This window comes from Panthera uncia, chromosome B1 (assembly GCF_023721935.1).
Source record: "Panthera uncia isolate 11264 chromosome B1, Puncia_PCG_1.0, whole genome shotgun sequence".
Lineage (NCBI taxonomy): Eukaryota > Metazoa > Chordata > Mammalia > Carnivora > Felidae > Panthera > Panthera uncia.
The window spans coordinates 13,153,801-13,174,761 of record NC_064811.1 but is presented as its reverse complement, the minus strand read 5'-3'; the positions used below and the strand labels follow the sequence as shown (position 1 = coordinate 13,174,761).

At 43.6% G+C, this 20,961-nt stretch overlaps 1 protein-coding gene across 1 annotated transcript in view; it reads left to right on the top strand.

The window, feature by feature from the left end:
* Nucleotides 1-20,961, top strand: part of FAM184B (family with sequence similarity 184 member B) — a 154,045-nt gene that overhangs the window by 112,980 nt on the left and 20,104 nt on the right. Inside the window, exons 8-10 of the mRNA XM_049630365.1 lie at nucleotides 6,097-6,200; nucleotides 16,121-16,250; nucleotides 16,991-17,203. Of these exons, the coding sequence (XP_049486322.1) occupies nucleotides 6,097-6,200; nucleotides 16,121-16,250; nucleotides 16,991-17,203 (447 nt within the window). The remainder of the gene's footprint in view (nucleotides 1-6,096; nucleotides 6,201-16,120; nucleotides 16,251-16,990; nucleotides 17,204-20,961) is intronic.

Genomic DNA, 20,961 nt, shown 5'->3' with positions numbered 1-20,961 from the left:
ATTACTGAGTTCACCTCCCTGTTGATTAGGAAAACAGCTTTCATCTGTCAGGTTGATTTTGAGCATCTGTTTCACAGACAGTTCTCATATCACATTTGTACAATGTGGTTTGAACTCATACCCAGTTAAGTCCCAGTGCTGGCACCTGGCAATCTTCCCAACATGGTGATCACATGGAATCATGGCAGGGAGTGGGACAATCCAGGAGTACAGTCCTCATGCCACCCTCCAGGCTATGTGACCTGAGGCAAGTAGCTGGACTACTTCTCTGACCTCACATCCCCATCTGTAATGTAAGGATGGCAGTGTCTTTCCTGCCCACCTTACAGAGCCATAGGCATCCATCAGTTAATGTATGGAAATAGAAAAATGTGATGCAGCTGGGAGCCGTTGCTGTCATCTGGGTGCATCATCAGCTCTTTATAGCGTTTTCCATTCTCCCCTGTTTCTGGACTCCTGCCCAGGATGCCTTTAAATATATCAGTTGTTGATAAGGTGGCCCAGAAATTACATCCTGCGCATTCCCTTTCATGATCTTCACAATGGCTCAGTACATTTGAAATTCTTTTTCATCTCTATAATAACTTTCGTGAGATATTTGTTCATTATTCATATTGCTTTAAGTTTCTTCTTTTTCCCTTGATCAGGCTTCATGTGTCTTTTCAAAAAGTCACCTCTCAGATGTGTTGGCTGGATCTCTTCTTTTCTATGTCGTTAATTTTGTCTTTCATATCTCTTTCCTTCTACTGACATGGGGTTTATTATGTTATTCTTTTTCTAACCTCTTGAATGTTTTCTAACAAATACATTTAAGGCTGTAAATTTCCCTGTAAAAATGTATGTCTTTAGCTGTATCCCATAGTTTACTTTTTAAAACTTACTTTCTTGTTGCTTTCTAATTTTATTGCGTTGTTATCAGATCACGTGGTTTGTAGAACGTCAACACTCGGAACCATGGTGAGATTTCCGTGTAGACTGCTGTGGGGTCATTTTTAAAAGTAACCAATGTGGGGGCGCCTGGGTGGCGCAGTCGGTTAAGCGTCGGACTTCAGCCGGGTCTCGATCTCGCGGTCCGTGAGTTCGAGCTCCGCGTCAGGCTCTGGGCTGATGGCTCGGAGCCTGGAGCCTGTTTCCGATTCTGTGTCTCCCTCTCTCTCTGCCCCTCCCCCGTTCATGCTCTGTCTCTCTCTGTCCCAAAAATAAATAAAAAAACGTTGAAAAAAAATTTAAAAAAAAAAATAAAAGTAACCAATGTGATAGAAAAAAACCTATATTCTCATTTTAGTAACTTAAGTATACAGTTGACCCGTGGACAGTGTAGGGGTTAGAGATGTCAACTGCCCCACATGGTCAAAAATCCACGTGTAACTTTTAACTTCCCCCCAAATGTAACTATCAATGACCCACTATTTACCAAGAAGCTTTACCAATATCATAAACAGTTGATTAACACATATTTTAAAATAAGCTACAGGAAAGAAAACGTTATTAAGAAAATCATAAGGAAGAGAAAATACATTTATAATACTGTACTAGATTGTGCTGAAAAAAAAAATCCACGGATAAGTGGACCCTCACAGTTCAAATCTGTGTTGTTCAGGCGTTGACTATATGTTTGAATTGTAGCTCTATGCTATGTTCACTGTATGATCTTAGGGAACTTATGTATTCTTTCTTGCTTCAGTTTCATCACCTTTAAAATGGGATGATACTGCCCATCTTATAGTTGAGGGCCTGGCAGCATGTAGCACCATGTAAATGTTAGCACTGATTAGTATTTCTTTTTTAGCTATTATGTTTGGGTTACTAACTTTGTTGTTCAAATATTCTATATCCTAGTTCATTTTGTCTACTTAATATATCAGTTTCTGAGAGGTGGTTATTAGATTCTCCCATTACAGTTACAAATTTGCCCATTTCTCCATACAGTTCTGAACATTTTGCCTTATGTTTTCAGGTTTGATTGTCAGATGCCTACAGGTTCATTATTAGAGAGTTTTAGTGAACAATTCTTTTTACCAGGATAGATACCATGTTGAATTTAGCCAGTTCATGTTTATCATGCTTACTGATACCATTAAGATTATTTCTGTCAATTTATTTTGTGCTTTCTATTTATCAACATTTCCTGATAACCTTCAGTTTTCCTTTAGAAACTTGGACTAATTAACTTTATCATTATTTATGTACTTATATTGTAGTATTATATTATTCTGATTTATTGTTGCTATTCCACATTTACTGCGTAATTTTCCTTGGATTATATCGAACATGTATTTATAACAGGTGTCTCAAAAAGCTGTTTTGCTTAGACTGTGATATTAGCTCCTGGCCTTTGTAGGAATTAGATATCCAAGATCCTTCTAATGCCCCAGATACCTCATAGCGGGAGGCGAAGGTGGGTCTTTTAGCTTACAGTCCACATGGAGGTTGTAAGCTGGTCAATGACAACATTTTTGAAAGTGCACAGCCAGGAACCAAACTCACTGGGCCCTGCAACTAATGGCATGTCAGCCAGCTGGAATTTAGTATCCCGTTACACACAATAAAGAAAAAAGATTCAGGCAAAGGAAAATGGCCATGCAGAATGTTCTCAGTTATTGGCTGTGGGATTTATAACATTTTAAAAACTGTATATGGGATTACTTTTACCTTCTAGGATGGGAGACAGAGAACACTCCTATAACTAACGCAAAGCAGAAAAACTATTTTCTGTTTTATTTATTGCCGTGTCTCTGGAATAGTGTTCGTCACCTAGTAAATGACCCATAAATATTTGTGAGCAATTTACAGTAGCAAAAAAGAAAAAAATTTTTATGGGAACTTCAAGAGCAGAGGGTATAATTGCAGCAAAAGAGATTGTGAAGGCTTCATGGAGGAAGTGGCTGTTGAGTGGGGCTTTGGAAGGATAAGCATGATCTAGAGATTAAAGAAACAGGTACTAGAAGTGATAGAAAATATGGGATTCATTTTAGGAAACAACGTGGCATGACTGTGGGAGACATTCTATATTCCACTGTTGCATCTGCGCCCGGTGTTGGGCTTAAAGAGGGCCTACAGCAGGGCGGACAGTCAGAAGGACAGAAGGACAGATGTGGAATGGGGAAGACCAAGGACGAATACAGCCCAGGAGGCTGAGCTGAAATGGTATCAGTTTCTGAGGCCGATGAGCCTCCAGCTCTGATGATTTTGGTGACCTGTAGGAGAATCCGGCATCCTTCATCATAGGGCTAAACATGCCCTGGGCCCAGGGTGTGAGAAGCCTATGGACGGTCTGGTGAGAGGTAGAGGAGCCGAGAGCCCCAAGCAGCCCAGGCCAACCAGCCGAGCCAGCAGATCAGCGACAATGTGCACCTACATCAAGCATCCAAGCATGAAAAGAAGCAGGCTGCTCCTTCACGCCCGTATTCCAGGTCTTAAGCAAAGTCACATGGACCAGAATTATGCAGGGAAGGAAAACCTGGAAAAGGTAGTTTGGGCTTAGCTAAGGACCCAGACAGGGTTTTGAAAGTTTGGGTGTGGGAGGCAGAGGGAACTCTTACTCTCCAATGGGCCACCACCTCTGGGCACCCCTGAACACGCCCACCCAGGTAGAGATGGGCAGGGGTTCCCTGAGGGCCACTTCCACCCTGATTCTCTGGAAATGAAGGGTCCAGGATCGCATGGTATCTGCTATGTTTAGAGGAAACACAAATGATTCAAACAGAACTTGGAACTTAAGAATCATAAAGGCACAAAGGGCCCCTGAGTAGCACTGGAAAACACCCGAACTCTGGGCCATGGGATGTAGTGGGAGTGTGGGGCAGGTGTGGAAGAAAATGGCCTTCCTGCTATCCTCTAGTGGCCCGTGATTTGTTTCGGTTTATTCATATAGTGTGTACTGAATGTTTTGCATGTGCCACACACTGTTCCAGGAACCAAGGAAAGGAGCGTGAACAGAGCAGAGTCCCTGCCGCCCTGGAGCTTACCTTCCAGAAAGGGAAACCGAAGAAAAAAGTAGACAAGTAATTAACATGAGGCCATGATTTGCACTTTGAGGAAGTTATAGAGCAAGGTGGGAGACAGAAAGGGAGAGGGGGTGGTATTTTAGAGAAGGTGATCAGAGAACAATAATCTTGGGAAATATTAATTTGAGTATTCATTCTATTTCAAGGACTTTACATTTATTGGTTTATTTAATCCTCATGACAACCTAAATAGTTTTTCTATTTAGTATTAGATATTAGATAGTATTACTATCATTATTAATACAGAGAACTGGGATTTAAACATAGGTATCTGGTACCAGAGCCCAGAATTTAAACCAGGGAAAGTCTCTCTGTTGTGATGAGTGAAGTGAAGGAGCAAGGCATGCCAATATCTTAGGAAAGAGCATTGTGGGTGGTGGAACAGTCTGTGCAAATGCCCTGAGGCAAGTGCATGCTTGTTGTTTAGGGAGGATGAGACCAAGAGTTCAGATTGGGACATGTTGCAGTTTGAGAAGCTTGTTAAGCATCCGAGAGATATCTAGGATATCTCTTGGAGATAAGCATCCAAGAGATATTTGGAGGACAATTGGATATCCAAGTCCAGACTTCAGGGGAAAGCTTGGAAATAGATTAAATTTCTTTGTCATCAGTATTCTTGGAACTAGATGAGATTCTGGGGAGTGAGAGAGAGAAGTCCAAGGACTAAGGTGTGGAGCAGAAGAACAGGTGGCTTGAGCAGAAGAGACTAAGAAGGAGCAGCTGGCAAGGGAGGAGGACAGAGGGCCGCATGCAGAAGGGAGCGACCAGATATTTCCAGTTCTGCAGGGACTGGAAATGGCCCAAGGAGTGGCCATTGAGTTTGGCAGCACAGAGGTCATCATTGGCCTTGACATTGGTGACTTTTAAACACTTTTTTAATGTTTATTTATTTTTGAGAGAGAAAGAGAGACAGAGCATGAGTGGGGGAGGGGTGGAGAGAGAGGGAGACACAGAATCCGAAGCAGGCTCCAGGCTCCAAGCTCCAAGCTGTCAGCACAGAGCCTGACGCGGGGCTTGAACCCACGGGCCTTGAGATCGTGACTTGAGCCAAAGTCGAACACTTAACCGACTGAGCCAACCAGGCGCCCTGACATTAGCGACCTTTGATAGACATTGCAGTACCTGGAAATACAACCAAAGCAATTTCATGTCAGGTTGAGAGGGAATGGGAGCCCCAGGCCCCATCCTCCAGCCTCTGTTCTGCCCCTTGCAAACCCTGAGGGTCCCAGGGACATGTCCCAGGGTCTCTGGAGCACAAGCTGAAAACCACAGATGTAAGCAACCTGTTTGTTTCACAGCTGATGAAGCTTTTGTCCAGAAAAGGGAGAAGGAGGCTGGCTCAAGGCCATACAAGTAGTTAGCGGAACCCCAGGTTACAATTTATCATTATTTAATGAGATTTGCCCATAAAGAAATCTGTTCCTAGCTTGTCTTATAATAGTGTGTTCCATAGACACTGGTTACTATGACAAATAGAAAAATCAAAATAAAAAAGTCTTTTTCACCTTTTATGTCTTTGGAAAGGGGAGAATGCTAACACGAACAAATTAGATTCACAGAAAAGTCTGAGGCCTCAGTGATCATTCCTGGTTTCCACATTCTCCTCCTACCACACCTTGTGTCTCAACACGTACGGTCATTCAGAGAGTCCCATGTTCTCCGATCCTATGTAATGAGATGTCACAGGCTGCCACCTTAAAACAGGTATCATGATAATAGCAGTTGTTCACACTGATCAGTAAGCTTTGCTGGCAGTGTTCTCTGATCCCCACAGCAGCCCCAGGGTCGGACCGCCTGATTGTATGTCCCATTTCTGCCACTCACTGATGGTGGGACCCTGGACAGGTTACTGATTGTCTCTGAGCTTCAGTTTCATCAGCTATGTGAAATGCTTGGTCAGCTCAAAGACAGGACAAGGGGACAAGGGCTGCTGCTAAACCAGGCACTGTGCTGGGCACTGAATCAAACCAGGCTGTGCACCGATCGTGGATCGCTGGGGGCCCTTTCTCCTCCACTCTCTGGTTTGATAAGCCACAGGCTGAATCAGGGAAGTGTACTTAGTCTCATCTTGCAACTGTTTTTGCCTTAGGATCCATGCTCAAAGCTGAATAAACCTCAGACCCCACCCAAAGGAGAAGAGTACCAGGACAAGTTAGCAGCTGAAGAAGGAACCAGCAGTGATGAAGAAGAAAGGTACAGGAGGCCATACAGGCTTGCAAGTGCTCCAATGAATGAGAACTCAGATTTGGAAGGACTCATTCATTCATCCATCCATTCATTCATTCCTCAAGTATTTATCACTGCCCTTTACATCATGTCCTCAGTGCAGCTTTGGGTTTTACACAATTTATCTTATTTAATTGTTATACCAACCTGGAGAGTCCATTTATATATTAAGAACCTGAGACTCAGAGAGGTTAGTAAGCCTGTCTAAAACTCAGACCTGGACTAGCCTCAAACCTCTATTCCTTATTCTTCCAAGTTTTTTTAAACTAGGGGAGATATGGGGACTCTGTCACCAATGGGAAACCCCCATCTCTATCACCTATATTAGTCAGCTTTAGCTGCTGTAACAAACATCCCCAAAATATCAGTGATTTTTAACTCATAGGTCAACTATGTATAATCTTGGCTCCTGGCTGAGGGTCCCATGTTATTGCCTGCCCCAAACCTTGGGTAGAGTTCAAGTCTCATCCACATGCTTTATCATTCTGGGACCAAGACTGAAATATTAGCCCCTATCTAGGGCATGTTGTTGTCATGGTAAAGGGAAGAATCTCAAAACAGCTGATGAAAATATGCAGTGGCTTTTAAAGCCCACACTCAGAACTGCATTCTCTCATTTCTATTCGTATTCCACTGGCCAAAGCAAGTCACATGACCCAAACTATCACTGGACAGAGAATATGCTGTCCACATGCCTTATAGTCAGCTCTGGCTGCTATAACAAAACTCCACAGATCAGGTGGCCTAAACAACAGAAATTTGTCTCTCATAGTTCTGGAGGCTGGGAAGTCCAAGGTCAAGGTGCTGGTCCTGGAGAACTCTGCTCTGGCTTGCAGGTGGCCATTTTCTTTCTGTGTCCTCACATGGTGAGCAAGGTTGAGGAAGGAGGGTTAGAGGAGAGAGAGGGTGGGAGAGGAGAGGTCTCTCTCATGTCTTTTGTTTTAAGGGCATTAATCTCACCACGACCAGCTCCACCCTCATGACCTAATCACCTTCCAAAACCCCCATCTCCTGACACCATCACATTGGGCAATAGACCCTCTGTCCCCTTCTCTCTCTGCCCCTCCCCCCTCACGTTCTCTCTCTCTCTCTCTCTCTCTCTCTCAAAAATAAATACTTAAAAAAGGATTAACCTGGGGCGCCTGGGTGGCTCATTTGGTTGAGCGTCCAACTTTGGCTCAGGTCATGATCTCACAGTTTGTGGGTTCAAGCCCCGCGTCAGGCTCTGCGCTGACTGCTTGCTCAGAGCCTGGAGCCTGCTTCAGATTCTGTGTCTCCTTCCCTCTCTGCCCCTCCCCTGCTCATGCTTTGTTTCACTCTGTTTCTCAAAAATAAATAAAATGTAAAAAAATAAAAAATAAAAAAAATTTTAAAAAGGATTAACCTATCTAATTATTATGTAAATACTATTTTTGAAGTACCTCACTTGAAAGATGAGGAAAATAGAGGAAAGGGAGGTAACTTAACAGGGAGGTTATTGTCTCCCAAGGTAGACAGTAGGATTGGATGAGTGTCTCTGACTTCAGAATCACGGTTTTAGCCACATCTCACTTTAGGGCAGCTAAATTGAGTGTGTGTAAAACCAAGAGCCACAGGCCTTCCACCTCTCCAGGGTCACTTGATCCACTAATAGTAATAAGAACTGAAACTTCCACTTCCAGCCATGGGCTTCCAGTCTGGTACTAGTTACTCTTTCTGGAAACAGCTATAAAACTGGAGAAAACAGGGGCCCCTGGCTGGCTCAGTCAGTTGAGCATCTGACTTCAGCTCAGGTCATGATCTCACGGCTCAAGGGTTCAAGCCCTGCGTTGGGCTCTGTGCTGACAGCTCAGAGCCTGGAGTCTGCTTTGAATTCTGTGTCTCCCTCTCTCTCTGCCCTTCCCCTGCTCAGGCTCTGTCTCTCGCTCTCAAAAATAAATAAACGTTAGAAAAAAAATTTTTTTAACTGGAGAAAACATGAATGCATGCTTGAGTAATGGGACAACATGCAGGGAAGGTTTGTCTTCTTGAGAAGGGAACTGTAGATCCAAGCCCACAACCACCCCCTCTTGCCCCTGCTCTTCTGCCTGTGGGGAGATGCCAGCTGCGGCGGGGGGAGGTGAAGTCAAGCTGAGCTGAGAAGGCAGACAGCCGGGCTCAGGGCAGCTAAGGCGGCTGGAATTTATAAGGCAGGGTATCAGAGGAGATGGTCCTGTGGGGGGCAGGAAGGGCAGAGATCTGTTAAGAGGACTTTCCACAGGTCCTCGGCCAAGGGCTTCAGAGAACATCTACAAGATGAGACCCCCACGGGGCCCAGATGTGTGCCTGCTGCCGTGGCACTGAGAAAATGCGAATACCGGAGGCGGTGCTGAGCTGGGAGGTGGTTCCGTCCCAAGCACTATGGGCCTTCGGTGGAGACGTCGTGGAGGTCATATTTTGGGGGTATGAAGGCTGTGAAGAAGAGACAGTTATAATCAGGGAACCAATAGGGAACTCAGCCGACGAATGAAAACCTTGAAACAAAAGGAAATTCTGAAGCTGTAAAGTATAGTGTTCAAAATGAAAATCTCACGAGTGTGTATAATAGCAAATTGGAGACCATGGAAGAAAAGTTAATCACTTAAAGACAGATGAATAGAAACTACCTTATCCAGAGAATGAAGAAGAAGAAAGAAAAAAAAAAAAACATTTTTAAGGAAGAGATCCTTAGTGACCTGTGGGACAAAATCAGATGGTCTAACTTGCATGTAGTTGGGGCCCAGGAGGAAGAAGAGAAAGAAAATGGATCAGGAAAAAATATTTTAAAAAATAGTGGCTGAATATTCTCCCAGAGTGATGAGGAATGTCAACTTACATATTCAGGGGGCACAGCAAACGGCCAGCAGGCTGAATCCAAAGACAGTGTCACAGATACATCCTAGAAATCCCTAGATACATCACAGAAAAGCTGCCAAAATGAATATACCCCCCAAAATCTTAAAAGTAGCCAGCCTTTGAAAAGACATTACAAATATAGGGGACACTTAAATGCTCATGAGTACTAATGACAACAAACTTCTCTTTGGCCTTCCAGCCTTACTCTCTTTCTGCATTCCAAAAAAAGCACTTGAACACTATCATTAAAGTACTAAAAGGAAAAATAAAAACAAAAACAACCTGTCAACTCCAAATTCTAAATCCAGTGAAAATATCCTTCAAAAATGAGAGTGAAACAAAAACATATTCGGGCACACAAAAGCTAAGAGAATTTTTCACCATCCAACTTTCAGTATGATAAATGCTAATGGAATTTATTTAAGCCAAAAGGAAGTGACTGGATTTAAACTTGGATCTAGAGGAGAAAATGAAGAACAACAGAAATGGTAAACATTTAGGTAAAAGTCTATTGTTTTACTTTCTTTCCATTTCTTTAAAACACATCTAACTGCTTAAGAAGGAGCATGATGATAATGATATTACCATTTTACTGTGGGATTCATAATGTATGTTACTGACAATATATGACTACATTAGCACAAAGGACAGGGATAGGCTTTTTTTTTTCATTTTTTTGTTTGCTCTCACTTCTTTTTTAATAGCAGTATAGTTGACAGGCATGTTACATTAGCACAACACAGTTATCCCAAAACTCTATGCATTATGCTATGCTTTCCACAAGTGTAGCTACCATCTGTCACCATGCAACACTGTTACAATACCATTGACTGTGTCCCCTGGGCTGTGCCTTTCAACCCCATGACTTCTTCATTCCACAGCTGGAAGCCTGAGTCTCCCTCTGCCCTTCACCTGTTTGCCCAATCTCCCCACCTCCTCCCCTCTGGAAACCATCAGCTTGTTCTCTGTATTTATGGGTCTGTTTTCTGCTTTTTAAAAAATTTGTTTGTTCATTTGCTTTGTTTTTTAGATTCCACATATAAATGAAATAATTTGGTATTTGTTGTTCTTTGTCTGACTTATTTCACTTAGCATAATACACTCTAGGTCTTTCCACATTGTCACGCATGGCAAGATCTCATTCCTTTTTATAGCTGAGTGATATTCCATTATATATGTATATAATGTACCATAATATACATACACACATTATCTTTATATACATATATATCCATCCATCCCATGTTTTCTTTATCCATTCATCTATGGATGGACTCTTGGGCTGCTAGGATTAATGGAATTATATTGTTGTAAGAGACTTATGTGTTACATCAAGAGGTACCTTTTTTTTTTTTTTTAATGTTTTCATTTACTTTTTTGAGACAGAGACAGAGCATGAGCAGGGGAGGGGCAGAGAGAGAGGGAGACACAGAATCCGAAGCAGGCCCCAGGCTCTGAGCTGTCAGCACAGAGCCTGATGCAGGGCTCGAACTCACGGACTGCAAGATCATGACCTGAGCCGAAGTCGGCCGCTTAACCAACTGAGCCACCCAGGTGCCCCAAGAGGTACCTTATTAACTCTAATAGATTGTGATAAGTTAAGGATACAAATTGTAATCCATAGAGCAGCATTAAACATTAATACAAAGAAGAACTAAAACAATTCAATAAAAGAACTAAAATGGAATACTGAAAAATATTTGCCAGGTAGGAAGACCGAAAGGAAGAAGAGAAGAAAAACAGTTAAAAAAAAAAAAAAAAAAAAAAGATTGGGCAAATAGAAAGCAAATGGCAAGACATAGATTTAAGCCCAACCATTTGAATAATTACAATGTACATGAACCAAACATAGCATCTAAAAAAAAGAGATTGTCAGGAAAACAAGGCAAGATGTTGCTATGCACTGTCTACAAGACAGACATTTAAATACACATGAAGACACTCACGAGCAAAATTGTATCCCCCGCAAAACTTCTATGTTGAGGCTCTAACCCCGCGGACTTTATAATGTGACATATTTAGAGCCAGGGCCTTTCAAGAGGTAATTAAGTTACAATAGGGTTGTAAGGGCCTTCCTACTCCGACATGACTGGTGTCCTTATGAGAACAGACCAGCACACACACAACAGAGACGGAGGAGCCACCACATAAGAACCCAGCGAGAAGGGAAGCCTCGGGAAAACCAAATACGGCACCTTGATCTTGGACTTCTGGCCTCCAGGATTGTGAGAAAATAAATTTCTGTTTTTAAGCCGCCCATCCTGTGGTATTTTGTTATCACAGCCCTTGCAAACTGATAGAGGCACAGAGAGGTCTGAAGGGAAAAAAACGAACTATACCATGCAGACAGCAGAAGGAAGCTAACGTGGCTACATTCGTATCAAAGTAGGTTTCGGAACAAGGAATGTTGTCAGGGCTGAAAGGAGGTATGTCCTAATGCTAAAGGGGTCAATTCATCAGGAAGACATAACAATCCTAAATGTGTTTGACCTTAAAACACAGCTTCAAAAATAATGAAGCAAATAGTGAGAGAACTAAAGGGAAAAATCCAGTCGTAATTGGAGATTCATGTCCTAAAAAATATCGCTGCCTACCCCAAATTGCACAGATGTTCTGATTATGCTTTATAGTTTTATATTGTATATTTAGAGTTAATTTTTGTGAAGGAAGGGTCAAAGTTTATTATTTTCATATGTTTGTCCAGTTCCAACACCATTTGTTGAAAAAATTTTTCCTATCCCCACTGAATTGCCTCAGCACTTTTTTTTTAAGTTGATTTATTTATTTTGAGAGAGAGAGGGAGTGTGTGTGCGTGCATGCATGGGGGATGGGCAGAGAGAGAAGGAGAGAGAGAATCCCAAGCAGGTGCTGCACGGGCAGCACAGAGCCCGACTCAGGGCTTGATCCCACGGACTGTGAGATCATGACTGAGTGAAATCAAGAGCTGGATGCCCGATCTACTGAGCCACCCAGGTGCCCCAAATTGCCTCAGCACTTTTAGCAAAAATGAATCTAACCTCTTTGCATGCGTCTGTTTCCGACACTGCGTTATTTTTCATTGATCTATTTGTCTATCTGTACATTGATACCATACAGTCTGTATTATTTTAGCTTCATAATGTCTTGGAATCAGTGTAGCCTGCCTCTTCCAACTTTGCTCTTTAAGATTCTTTTTTCTTTTTCTAGGTCCTTCACCATTCCATATCAGTAGTCAAAATAGCCTATTTATTTCTACAAATAAGGCTGTTAGGATTGTATTCTGGACTGAACTAAATCTATAGTACAGGGGCACCTGGGTAGCTCAGTGGGTTAAGCGCCCAGCTCCGGCTCAGGTCATGATCTTGTGGTTTGTAGGTTCAAGCTCCGCATCAGGCTCTGTGTCAGCTGAGAGCCTGGAATCTGCTTCGGATTCTGTGTCTCCCTCTTCTCTCTGTCCTTCCCCCATTTGTGTGCTTGCTCTCTCTCTCTCTCTCTCTCCTCTCAAAAAATGAATAAACATTAAAGGAAGAAAAAATTGGGGCACCTGGGTGGCTCAGTCGGTTAAGCGGCCGACTTCAGCTCAGGTCATGATCTCGCAGTCCGCAAGTTCGAGCCCCGCGTCGGGCTCTGTGCTGACAGCTCAGAGCCTGGAGCCTGTTTCGGATTCTGTGTCTCCCTCTCTCTGACCCTCCCCCATTCATGCTCTGTCTCTCTCTGTCTCAAAAATAAATAAATGTTAAAAAAAAAAAATTTAAAGGAAGAAAAAATTTAAAAAATAAAAAAATAACTCAGTAGTTCACTTTAGAGTAGACTAACATCTTAACAACATGGAGTATTTCAATCACTATCATTCTGTCTGTAAATAAAGACATTTTTACTCTTCTTTTTCTCACCTGTAGCTCTTTTTCTTACTTTATAGGACTGGCCAGGACAATGTCAAGTAGTGAGAGCAGAATTTTTGCCTTGTTTCCAATCTTAGGAGGAAAGTGTTCAACATTTCACCATTAAGTATGTTTGCTGTAGTTTATCATAGATTATCTTTTTCAGGTTGAAGAACTTCCCTTCATTAGCCATATCCCCCCAAATAAAGATGTGTCCTTTTTAAATTATCATTGAATTTGAAATAGGCAATTATTTTTTAGGACATGAAAACACTAATCATCCAAGAAAAAATTGATGAATTGGTCTCCATCAAAATTAAAATTTCTGCTCACTAGAAAAGTACTGTTAAGAAAATAAATATACAAGCTCAGAGAAGTTATCCAGTCTGTATCCAGAGTATATAATGACTTCCTATAAATCAATAATAGCAAAGATAAATATATTTGTAAGTGGATAAAATGCTTGAACAGACACTTCCATTAAAAAATTACAAGAAACAGGGACACCTGAGTGGCTCAGTTGGTTAAGCATCCAACTTTGGCTCAGGTCATGATCTCATGGTTCATGAGTTCAAGCCCCGAATCAGGTTCTGTGCTGACAGCTCAGAGCCTGGAGCCTGCTTCAGATTCTGTGTCTCCCTCTGCCCTTTGGCCACTGGCACTCTGTCTCTTGCATTGTCCCAAAAATAAACAAACATTAAAAAAAATTTTTTTTTAATTACAAGAAACAGACACGTCCAAAAAAAAGTTCCATAAGCACATGACTATGTATTTCACATCAGAGTCATCAGGGAGATGCAACTTAAAGTTACAGTGAGATAGCGTTTCACACCCACCAGAAAGACTAAAATGAAAAGGACCGAAGACCCAGAACATCGGCAATGATGTAGAGCAACTGAAGCTCTCGTACGTTGCTGGTGGGAGCAACAACGTGGTGCAGCCACCCCAGAAAACATGGTGCAGCCACCCCAGAAAACCATTCGATGGTTTTGTAAAAAGTTAGCCGTACATCTACCAGCAATTCCCATCCTAGGTCTTGAAGCAAACGAAATGGATACACAGATCCACGAAAATACTTGTACAGGAATATCTCTAGCAGCCTTATTCACAATAGCCCGGAAATGTAAACGACTCAACATGTCTATCAGTAGGAAGATGGGTGAACAAATTGCGGCATATTCACATAATGAGACACTACTCATCCACGCAAGTGTGCCCCACTGATAGGCTCAACAATGTGGGTGAATCCTGGAGACACCGTGTTGAGGAGAAGAACCAGACAGAAGAACGCATACCATATGATTCCATGTGTATGATGCTGAAGATTAGGAAAACGTATTCTGTAGTGATGGAAGTCAAAACACTGGCTACCTGTGAGTGGACATTGGCAAGAAGAGGGTGCAGGGGGAGCTTTGGAGTAATGAAAGTGTCCTATATTTGGATTGGAATGTTGGTTTTATAGTTGTATATATTTGTCAAAACTCATTGAATTGTAGACTTAAGATCTGTGAGTTTCACTATATGTAAATTTTATCTCGATAAGTCATTTCAGGGCACCTGGGTGGCTCAGTCGGTAGAGCGTCCGACTTCGGCTCAGGTCATGATCTCGCAGTTTGTGGGTTCGAGCCCCACGTTGGGCTCTGTGCTGACAGCTTGGAGCCTGGAGCTTGTTTCAGATTCTGTGTCTCCCTCTCTCTCTCTGCCCCTCCCCTGCTTCAGATTCTGTGTCTCCCTCTCTCTCTGCCCCTCCCCCACTTGTGCTCTGTCTCTCAAAAATAAATAAATGTAAAAAAAAAGTTTTAATAAATCATTTCAAAAATAATAGCTGAGCCCTGGGAGGAAGTCCAGTGTCCTCCTCAGGAGTCGTCAAGGTGAGCTAACCTGGTCCACATATCCAACGTGGTCACGTGGCTTCTCACTCTTGCTGGAGGCCTCTTCTCTGCTGATCCCCTTCTGACGGTCTCCTAATCCTTGGTTTGTTTCATACCCAGAGCTCAGACCCAGGAGGCTTCTGTTTGTTTCTCCTTCAAGGTAGTTTTCCTCAAAAGCTTAAAGGATTACCTAAAAGAAACAGAATGCAGAGAAAGAAACCTCTCTTTGCTAAGTGTTTGGTTAATTCTTTATATAATTCTTACTATGTGTCTGACATGGTTTTAAGTTTTTAAAAGATATTTACTCTATTAATCCTTACAACATTTCATGTGAATGTTACCATTACTAACCCCACATTACAGATGAGGAAATTTAGGCCCAGATAGTTTAAAGGCCTCACCCAACATCACATAACTGGTCCACAGTAGGACTAAATTTGACTCTGGGGAATCTGGTTCCAGTTCATGCTCTGAACCACATTGCTGTGCTGCTCTTGGCTTCCTGTCTTCCCTTTCGGGAGTCCCTGCTGACTATCTATTCCTTTACCCCCCAGCTTGTGCCCATGTTGCTGGGCCTCCCTGCCTCTGCCAAGCCAGAGTTCCCCCTTCTCAATGCCTTTCTTCCCAGATAAGGGCCCTCCCCTCTTAACCTCTGGTCCTCTGGCCTAATGTCCTTGCTGGAAGGAGAAAACTCCACCTACATCCTAGCAATCTCTGCAGAGATGCCCACGGCATGGCATTCTTTCACACTGCTACACAGGATAAATACTTAAAATCCCAGTTCACTGTCAGTTATATTTGAATTTCTCTGCTGGTTTAAAAGTTCAGCATTAAGTAAAGGAAGGTCTGCTCCAAAGACCTCCTTGAACATCTGTCCTGGAACAAGAAACTCCTGCAGCTCTAACCCAGCATCTTCTTGTTCGTGCTGTATATGTAAAGGCCTCTTTGCAATCCTCCTATGTATTCCTGGGACCGTCAATAAATGGTATGAGTATGCTTTGAAAAGTGTAAAGTGCTGTATTCAAGTAAAACATTATTATTTCTTTTTTTTTTTCATCTTCAGGAAGAGTTGTGAAATTAGGCCATAGAGACCTCTTTTTTGGAGCTCCCAAGGGCCCCATAAGTAACTCATAACTGAGAATTGTGATAACACTTAGAATTGTGTGTCAGGTTACTTTTTAAAGCCAAGGAAAATGTTTCTCACCCCACTCACTGCCGTGGCAGGTCCCCTCTCCCAGCCCAAGGTGGTCACGTCATTCTCCACCCAGGACTTTGTGTGATTTGAGCCTCTCTCTCTTCAAAGGATCAAAGTGCCCCTCAAGGAAGGAGATGACCTGCAACCTCCACTGAGCTCTTTGCTGGAGGAGAAGGCACCCGACATCCAGCGTCTGCAGGAGGAGTGGCAAAGCCAGAAGGCCAGATTGCAAGCCCAGGTAGGACAGCCATGGGGGGGGTGTGCCCTCACTCTGAGGGAGACCCAGCCTCCTTCTCATCCCTACAGACAGCCTTGGAAATACATGCAAGGACTGATTCATGGGGAGGGCATTCCGGGTCAGGGCAAGGTGGGATTCTTGGCTTCATTCATTCATTCATTTATTCATTCATTCAACACATCCTGTGGCTCATGAGTACCTGCCATGAGCCAGGAACCCTTCTAGATGCTTGGGATACATCAGTGAACAAGTTAAACAAAAGTCCTGCATTACAGCGTTTATATTACAGTAGAGGAAGTGGGTACAGACTGTAAATACTAGACATACGAATTAAGTAAAGCTCATGGTGTATTAGAGGATGATAGGGTTTCAGGAAAAAGGAAAAGCAGAACACGATAAGAAGGATTGAGAGGCTATCTGGTGGTGGGCGGGAGGGGGGGTGTAATACTAAATGGGATTGTCAGAGAAGACTTCAGCGGTCCCCTCTTTGGTTTCTCTTGGATAGTTTACATCCCAACCCCCCTGCCCCTCTCACCTGGCATCTGTGACTCTAGCCAGGAAGCCCCTCGGAGACTGGCCATCCCCAGGTGTTTCAAGGTTACAGGTGCCCTCCTCAGAGTTCCCACAGATAAAGGAGGCTCAGCTGGTTTGAGATGCTCGGAACACTTATTTTTTTTAAAGTATCCCAGGAAGGGGGAGGGAGGGGAGCTAGCCTGAGGGCAGGATGCCCTGTCGGGCAGGTCTCCCAGATGCAGCAGGCTCTGGAGCAGTGCGCCAGCAGCTACCGGGAGGACCTGCAGGAGCTCAAGCAACTCTCCGACCACGAAAGGGAGAAGCTGCAGCACGAGCTCCAGGAGACCGTTCAGCAGAACCAGGCCATGAAAGCCCAGCTCGAGGCCTCCCACCAGCGAGCCTTGCGCATGCTTGAGAAGGCCAAAAATCAAGAACTCAAGGTAAGGGTGATAGTTATGAAATCCACTATTTACTGAGCGCTCGCTATGCAAGCACCTGCTATGCACTACATGGGGTGCCTTTCCTTTTGTACATTATCTCCAATCCCCACATGAATCCTACAAGGTCACTGTTATCATGGCCCATTTTTTCAGATGAAGAAAAAGGTTCAGAGAGATTTATTAACTTACTTAGGGTCACACGACTAGTAAGCAGCCAAGGAAGGATTCACACATGGGTTCTGTTGTGCTTCTTGTGCTGCTTCTCCTTATTCTCATGTGATCTTGATAACATGAGAACTACTTTCTTTATGACTTGGGCAATGTCGTGTGTGATGCATGCTGGGAGAGGCAGGCTTGGCCCAGAGGTAAAAACAGAGAGGACAGCTTGGAAAGTTGGGATGAGGTGGTCAGGCCCACGACAATGTGTAATCCAGCAGGAGCACTTTTCATCGATCTCCTACCTCCTGCTCTCTCAGGAGCTGAGTCTCCTACTATGTCACCTTGGTCTTCCTTGGTCATGGCAGTCTGCATGCACTAACGAATGACTTTTTTATATGATCAGATCTACTAAGTGAAGCTCCTTGAGGCAGGAGCCATCTGTATTTGTTCATCACTGATTCTTCACCTACTTCACAATAGTTGCTTAGTAAAGTGTCTCACTGAATTAAAGTCTCAAGTGTTTTTTTTTAAGTTTATTTATTTATTTTGAGAGACAGAGAGAAAGGATGGGTCGTGGAGGGGTGGACAGAAAGAATCCCAAGGAGGCTGTGCCCTGACAGTGCAGAGCCCAACACGGGCCCCAAACCCACCAACCATGAGTTCATGACCTGAGCCAAAGGAAACGCCTGGATAAACTAAGCCAGAGAGACTCTGAATTAGGAAATACCAGTCACAGAGGCTAGGGTGAGGCTTGGGTCTGAGAACAGGTGTAGGTGAGAATCTGTATACTGAGCCATTAGATAGACTGCTGCCACCTCTGTCCTGTCCCCAGAAGTGCATTCTGCTGCTCAGCTCCAGGAGGCAAGTAACTAGAACTTAGACCCCCTAAGTAGGAGACTGGAGAACCTTCTCTGGAGAAATTAAACCATCCTGGAGAAAAGACCTGTAGATTCTCACATTTGTGGGCTTCTAGTAAAATTGCTGGTTGGCCATCTGGTCAACCTCCAGAGGGTGCCCACCACCCAATGGGACCCTCTTCCAAGTAGCCTTCAGTGCTCCATCTTAAATATGAAAGGACAGCTAAACTTTTTATGGAAGCCACTAACATGGAAGTTGGAATCCAAGATTATGGAGGGAGAAAGAAAAGATGCAGAGGGGCACCTGGGTGGCTCAGTCAGTTAAGCCTCTGACTTCAGCTCAGGTCATGATCTCACAGTCTGTGAGTTCGAGCCCCGCGTCGGGCTCTGTGCTGACAGCTCAGAGCCTGGAACCCACTTCAGATTCTGTGTCTCCCCCACTCTGTGCCCCTCCCCTGCTCATGCTCTGTCCCTCTCTGTCCCAAAAATAAATAAAAACATTAAATAAAAAAAATTTTTTTAAAAAGAAACGATGCAGAAGAAATGGTTAATGCAGTCAGAAGAAAAAGAGGAAAAAAAGCTTCTGAGGATTGATCTCCTCAGAATTAAAAGATGATTTTGCATCTGTGAACAAGAACAAGAACAAGTGAACAAGAACAACATGCTATTTGTAAAGGAGGGGCAATTAGAGTAAGGAAGAGCTCTTTATATTATATATATAATGTCAGAATTTCTAAAAATCCAGAAACGATTTGAAATGTAAAAAATGAAGAAACTTTCTGGAAAGCAAAGATAGAAAGAACATGAAATGGATGATGGAGGAGAAGGAACAAGAAATGGAGAGACTAGATGTCAGCTGGGACCCTGATATCTAACAAATGGGAGTTCCAGAAAGAGATAATGGAGGGGAGAGTATTTTCAAAGAAACAATGAAATCCTTAGACCTATATGAGAAGGACCCCTACCGAGGTTCTTCTTGAAATTTCAGGACACCAGGGAAACAGAAGCAATTCCAAAGCTTCTAATGCGGAAAAGCGATACCAGGCACAAAGTACTTGAATCAGAACGTCATCAGATATCTCCACAGCCAACACAAGAAGCTAGAAGCCAACGGGCGATTTTGAGAAATTTAATTAAAACTATTCATAAGTGTGAGAATTGATTACAAATATTTACTGGGATATGAAGTATTAGGAAATTTACCTTCTGTTATCAATTTATTGCCTCTCAGCTCCCAATTCATTCTTCAGTGCTTGTCCTGAAATTATGACCAGATTCTTGAAGCATTGCTCCTTTGCAGAGGGCTCAATGTTAAGCTTTGTCAGTAGAGGGCGCTGGAGGCACCTTGTAGGAGGAAAGAGGCTTCTCTTCCTGGTTCTTGCAGCTGTGTTTTTGCTTTGTTTCTGGCTTCATTTGCACAGTTGAACAGTGATGTGGCCGTGTGAGGACATCAGGTGTTACTCTGTCCCTGTAACCTCGCAGTGACCCCACAACCGTGGCCAGTGACTACCTTCCTGTGGCCTCCCCTTGTGGACACAACACACTCCAGCCCTCACGCGTACACACCCTGACTCTCCCTGGGATCCTGCCAATGTCCACTGTTGCCTACAGCCCAGAGATGGTTCTGTGCCAGCCTCCTGAGAAAAATACTGTCTGCTCTGGCCCTCATGCCTTCATGGTGCCCCCATGTCCTCTGAGCATCACCAACTGTGGCTCATCTGTGCCATGGAGGGTTGTTCCTGCTTGACCAACTCTGGCCTGGGCAGCCCAGTGATCTTCTCCCCCAGTGAGCTGCCAGCATGCCTTCTCCAACAAGGTCTGGACCCAAACTGGGGAAGGACTCCCGCCGTCCAAGTTATCCTTGTCTTGGGTGCTCTCTCTCAGCCTCAGGACACCTGGAGTTCTCTTTGCATCTCTAGAGTTACTCCCCTGTCATAGCGCAATAGTTCTTTATATTGAGCTTCTCCAACTTAAAATACCGTGTGGTTTCTGTCTCCTGTTGGACCCAGACTGGTATACCTTCCACGTACTTTTTCTTAGGAAGTTCCTTGAAGAGTGGCCTGCAAAAAAAAGGGAGCAAACCAAGGACGAGGGAATAAGAGAGATCTAGGATAGAGGAATCCAGTGTAGGAGAAGGAAAAGGGAGGAGCTCAGCTATGCTGCTGGCTGAGCCACAACCCAGTGTGGGCTGGAGCAAGAGGACGGAGGTCCCGGGAGAAGGGCTCTGGGGGAAAATAGAACTGACGGATTCTCTGATCAACTTGGCCATGTGGAAAGTCGTATTGGCAGTGTTTACACACACACACACGTGGGTTTTTGGAATTCTTTTTCATGTTTATTATTTATTTTGAGAGAATGTGAGGCAGGGAAGGGCAGAGAGAGAGAGAGAGAGAGAGTCCCAAGAAGGCTCCATGCTGTCAGCGCAGAGCCCGACACGGGGTTCCTCTCATGAACCGCAAGACCATGACCTGAGCTGAAATCAAGAGTCGGATGCTCAGCCAATTGAGACACCAAGAGCCCCCCAACACACACCACACACACACACACACACACACACACACATTTTACAAAGCTTTCAGATGTTATAGGAAGTTTTAGCCAAATATTCAAAGAAAGCTAAGCAACATTTTTTAAGCTTAGCAAAGAAAGCTAAGCAAGTTATTTTAATACAAGGAAAAAGAAAAAGTTGTGCAGGTAGGCTTTAATCATAATAGTTTATTTCACTTGGGAATGAACTGTATT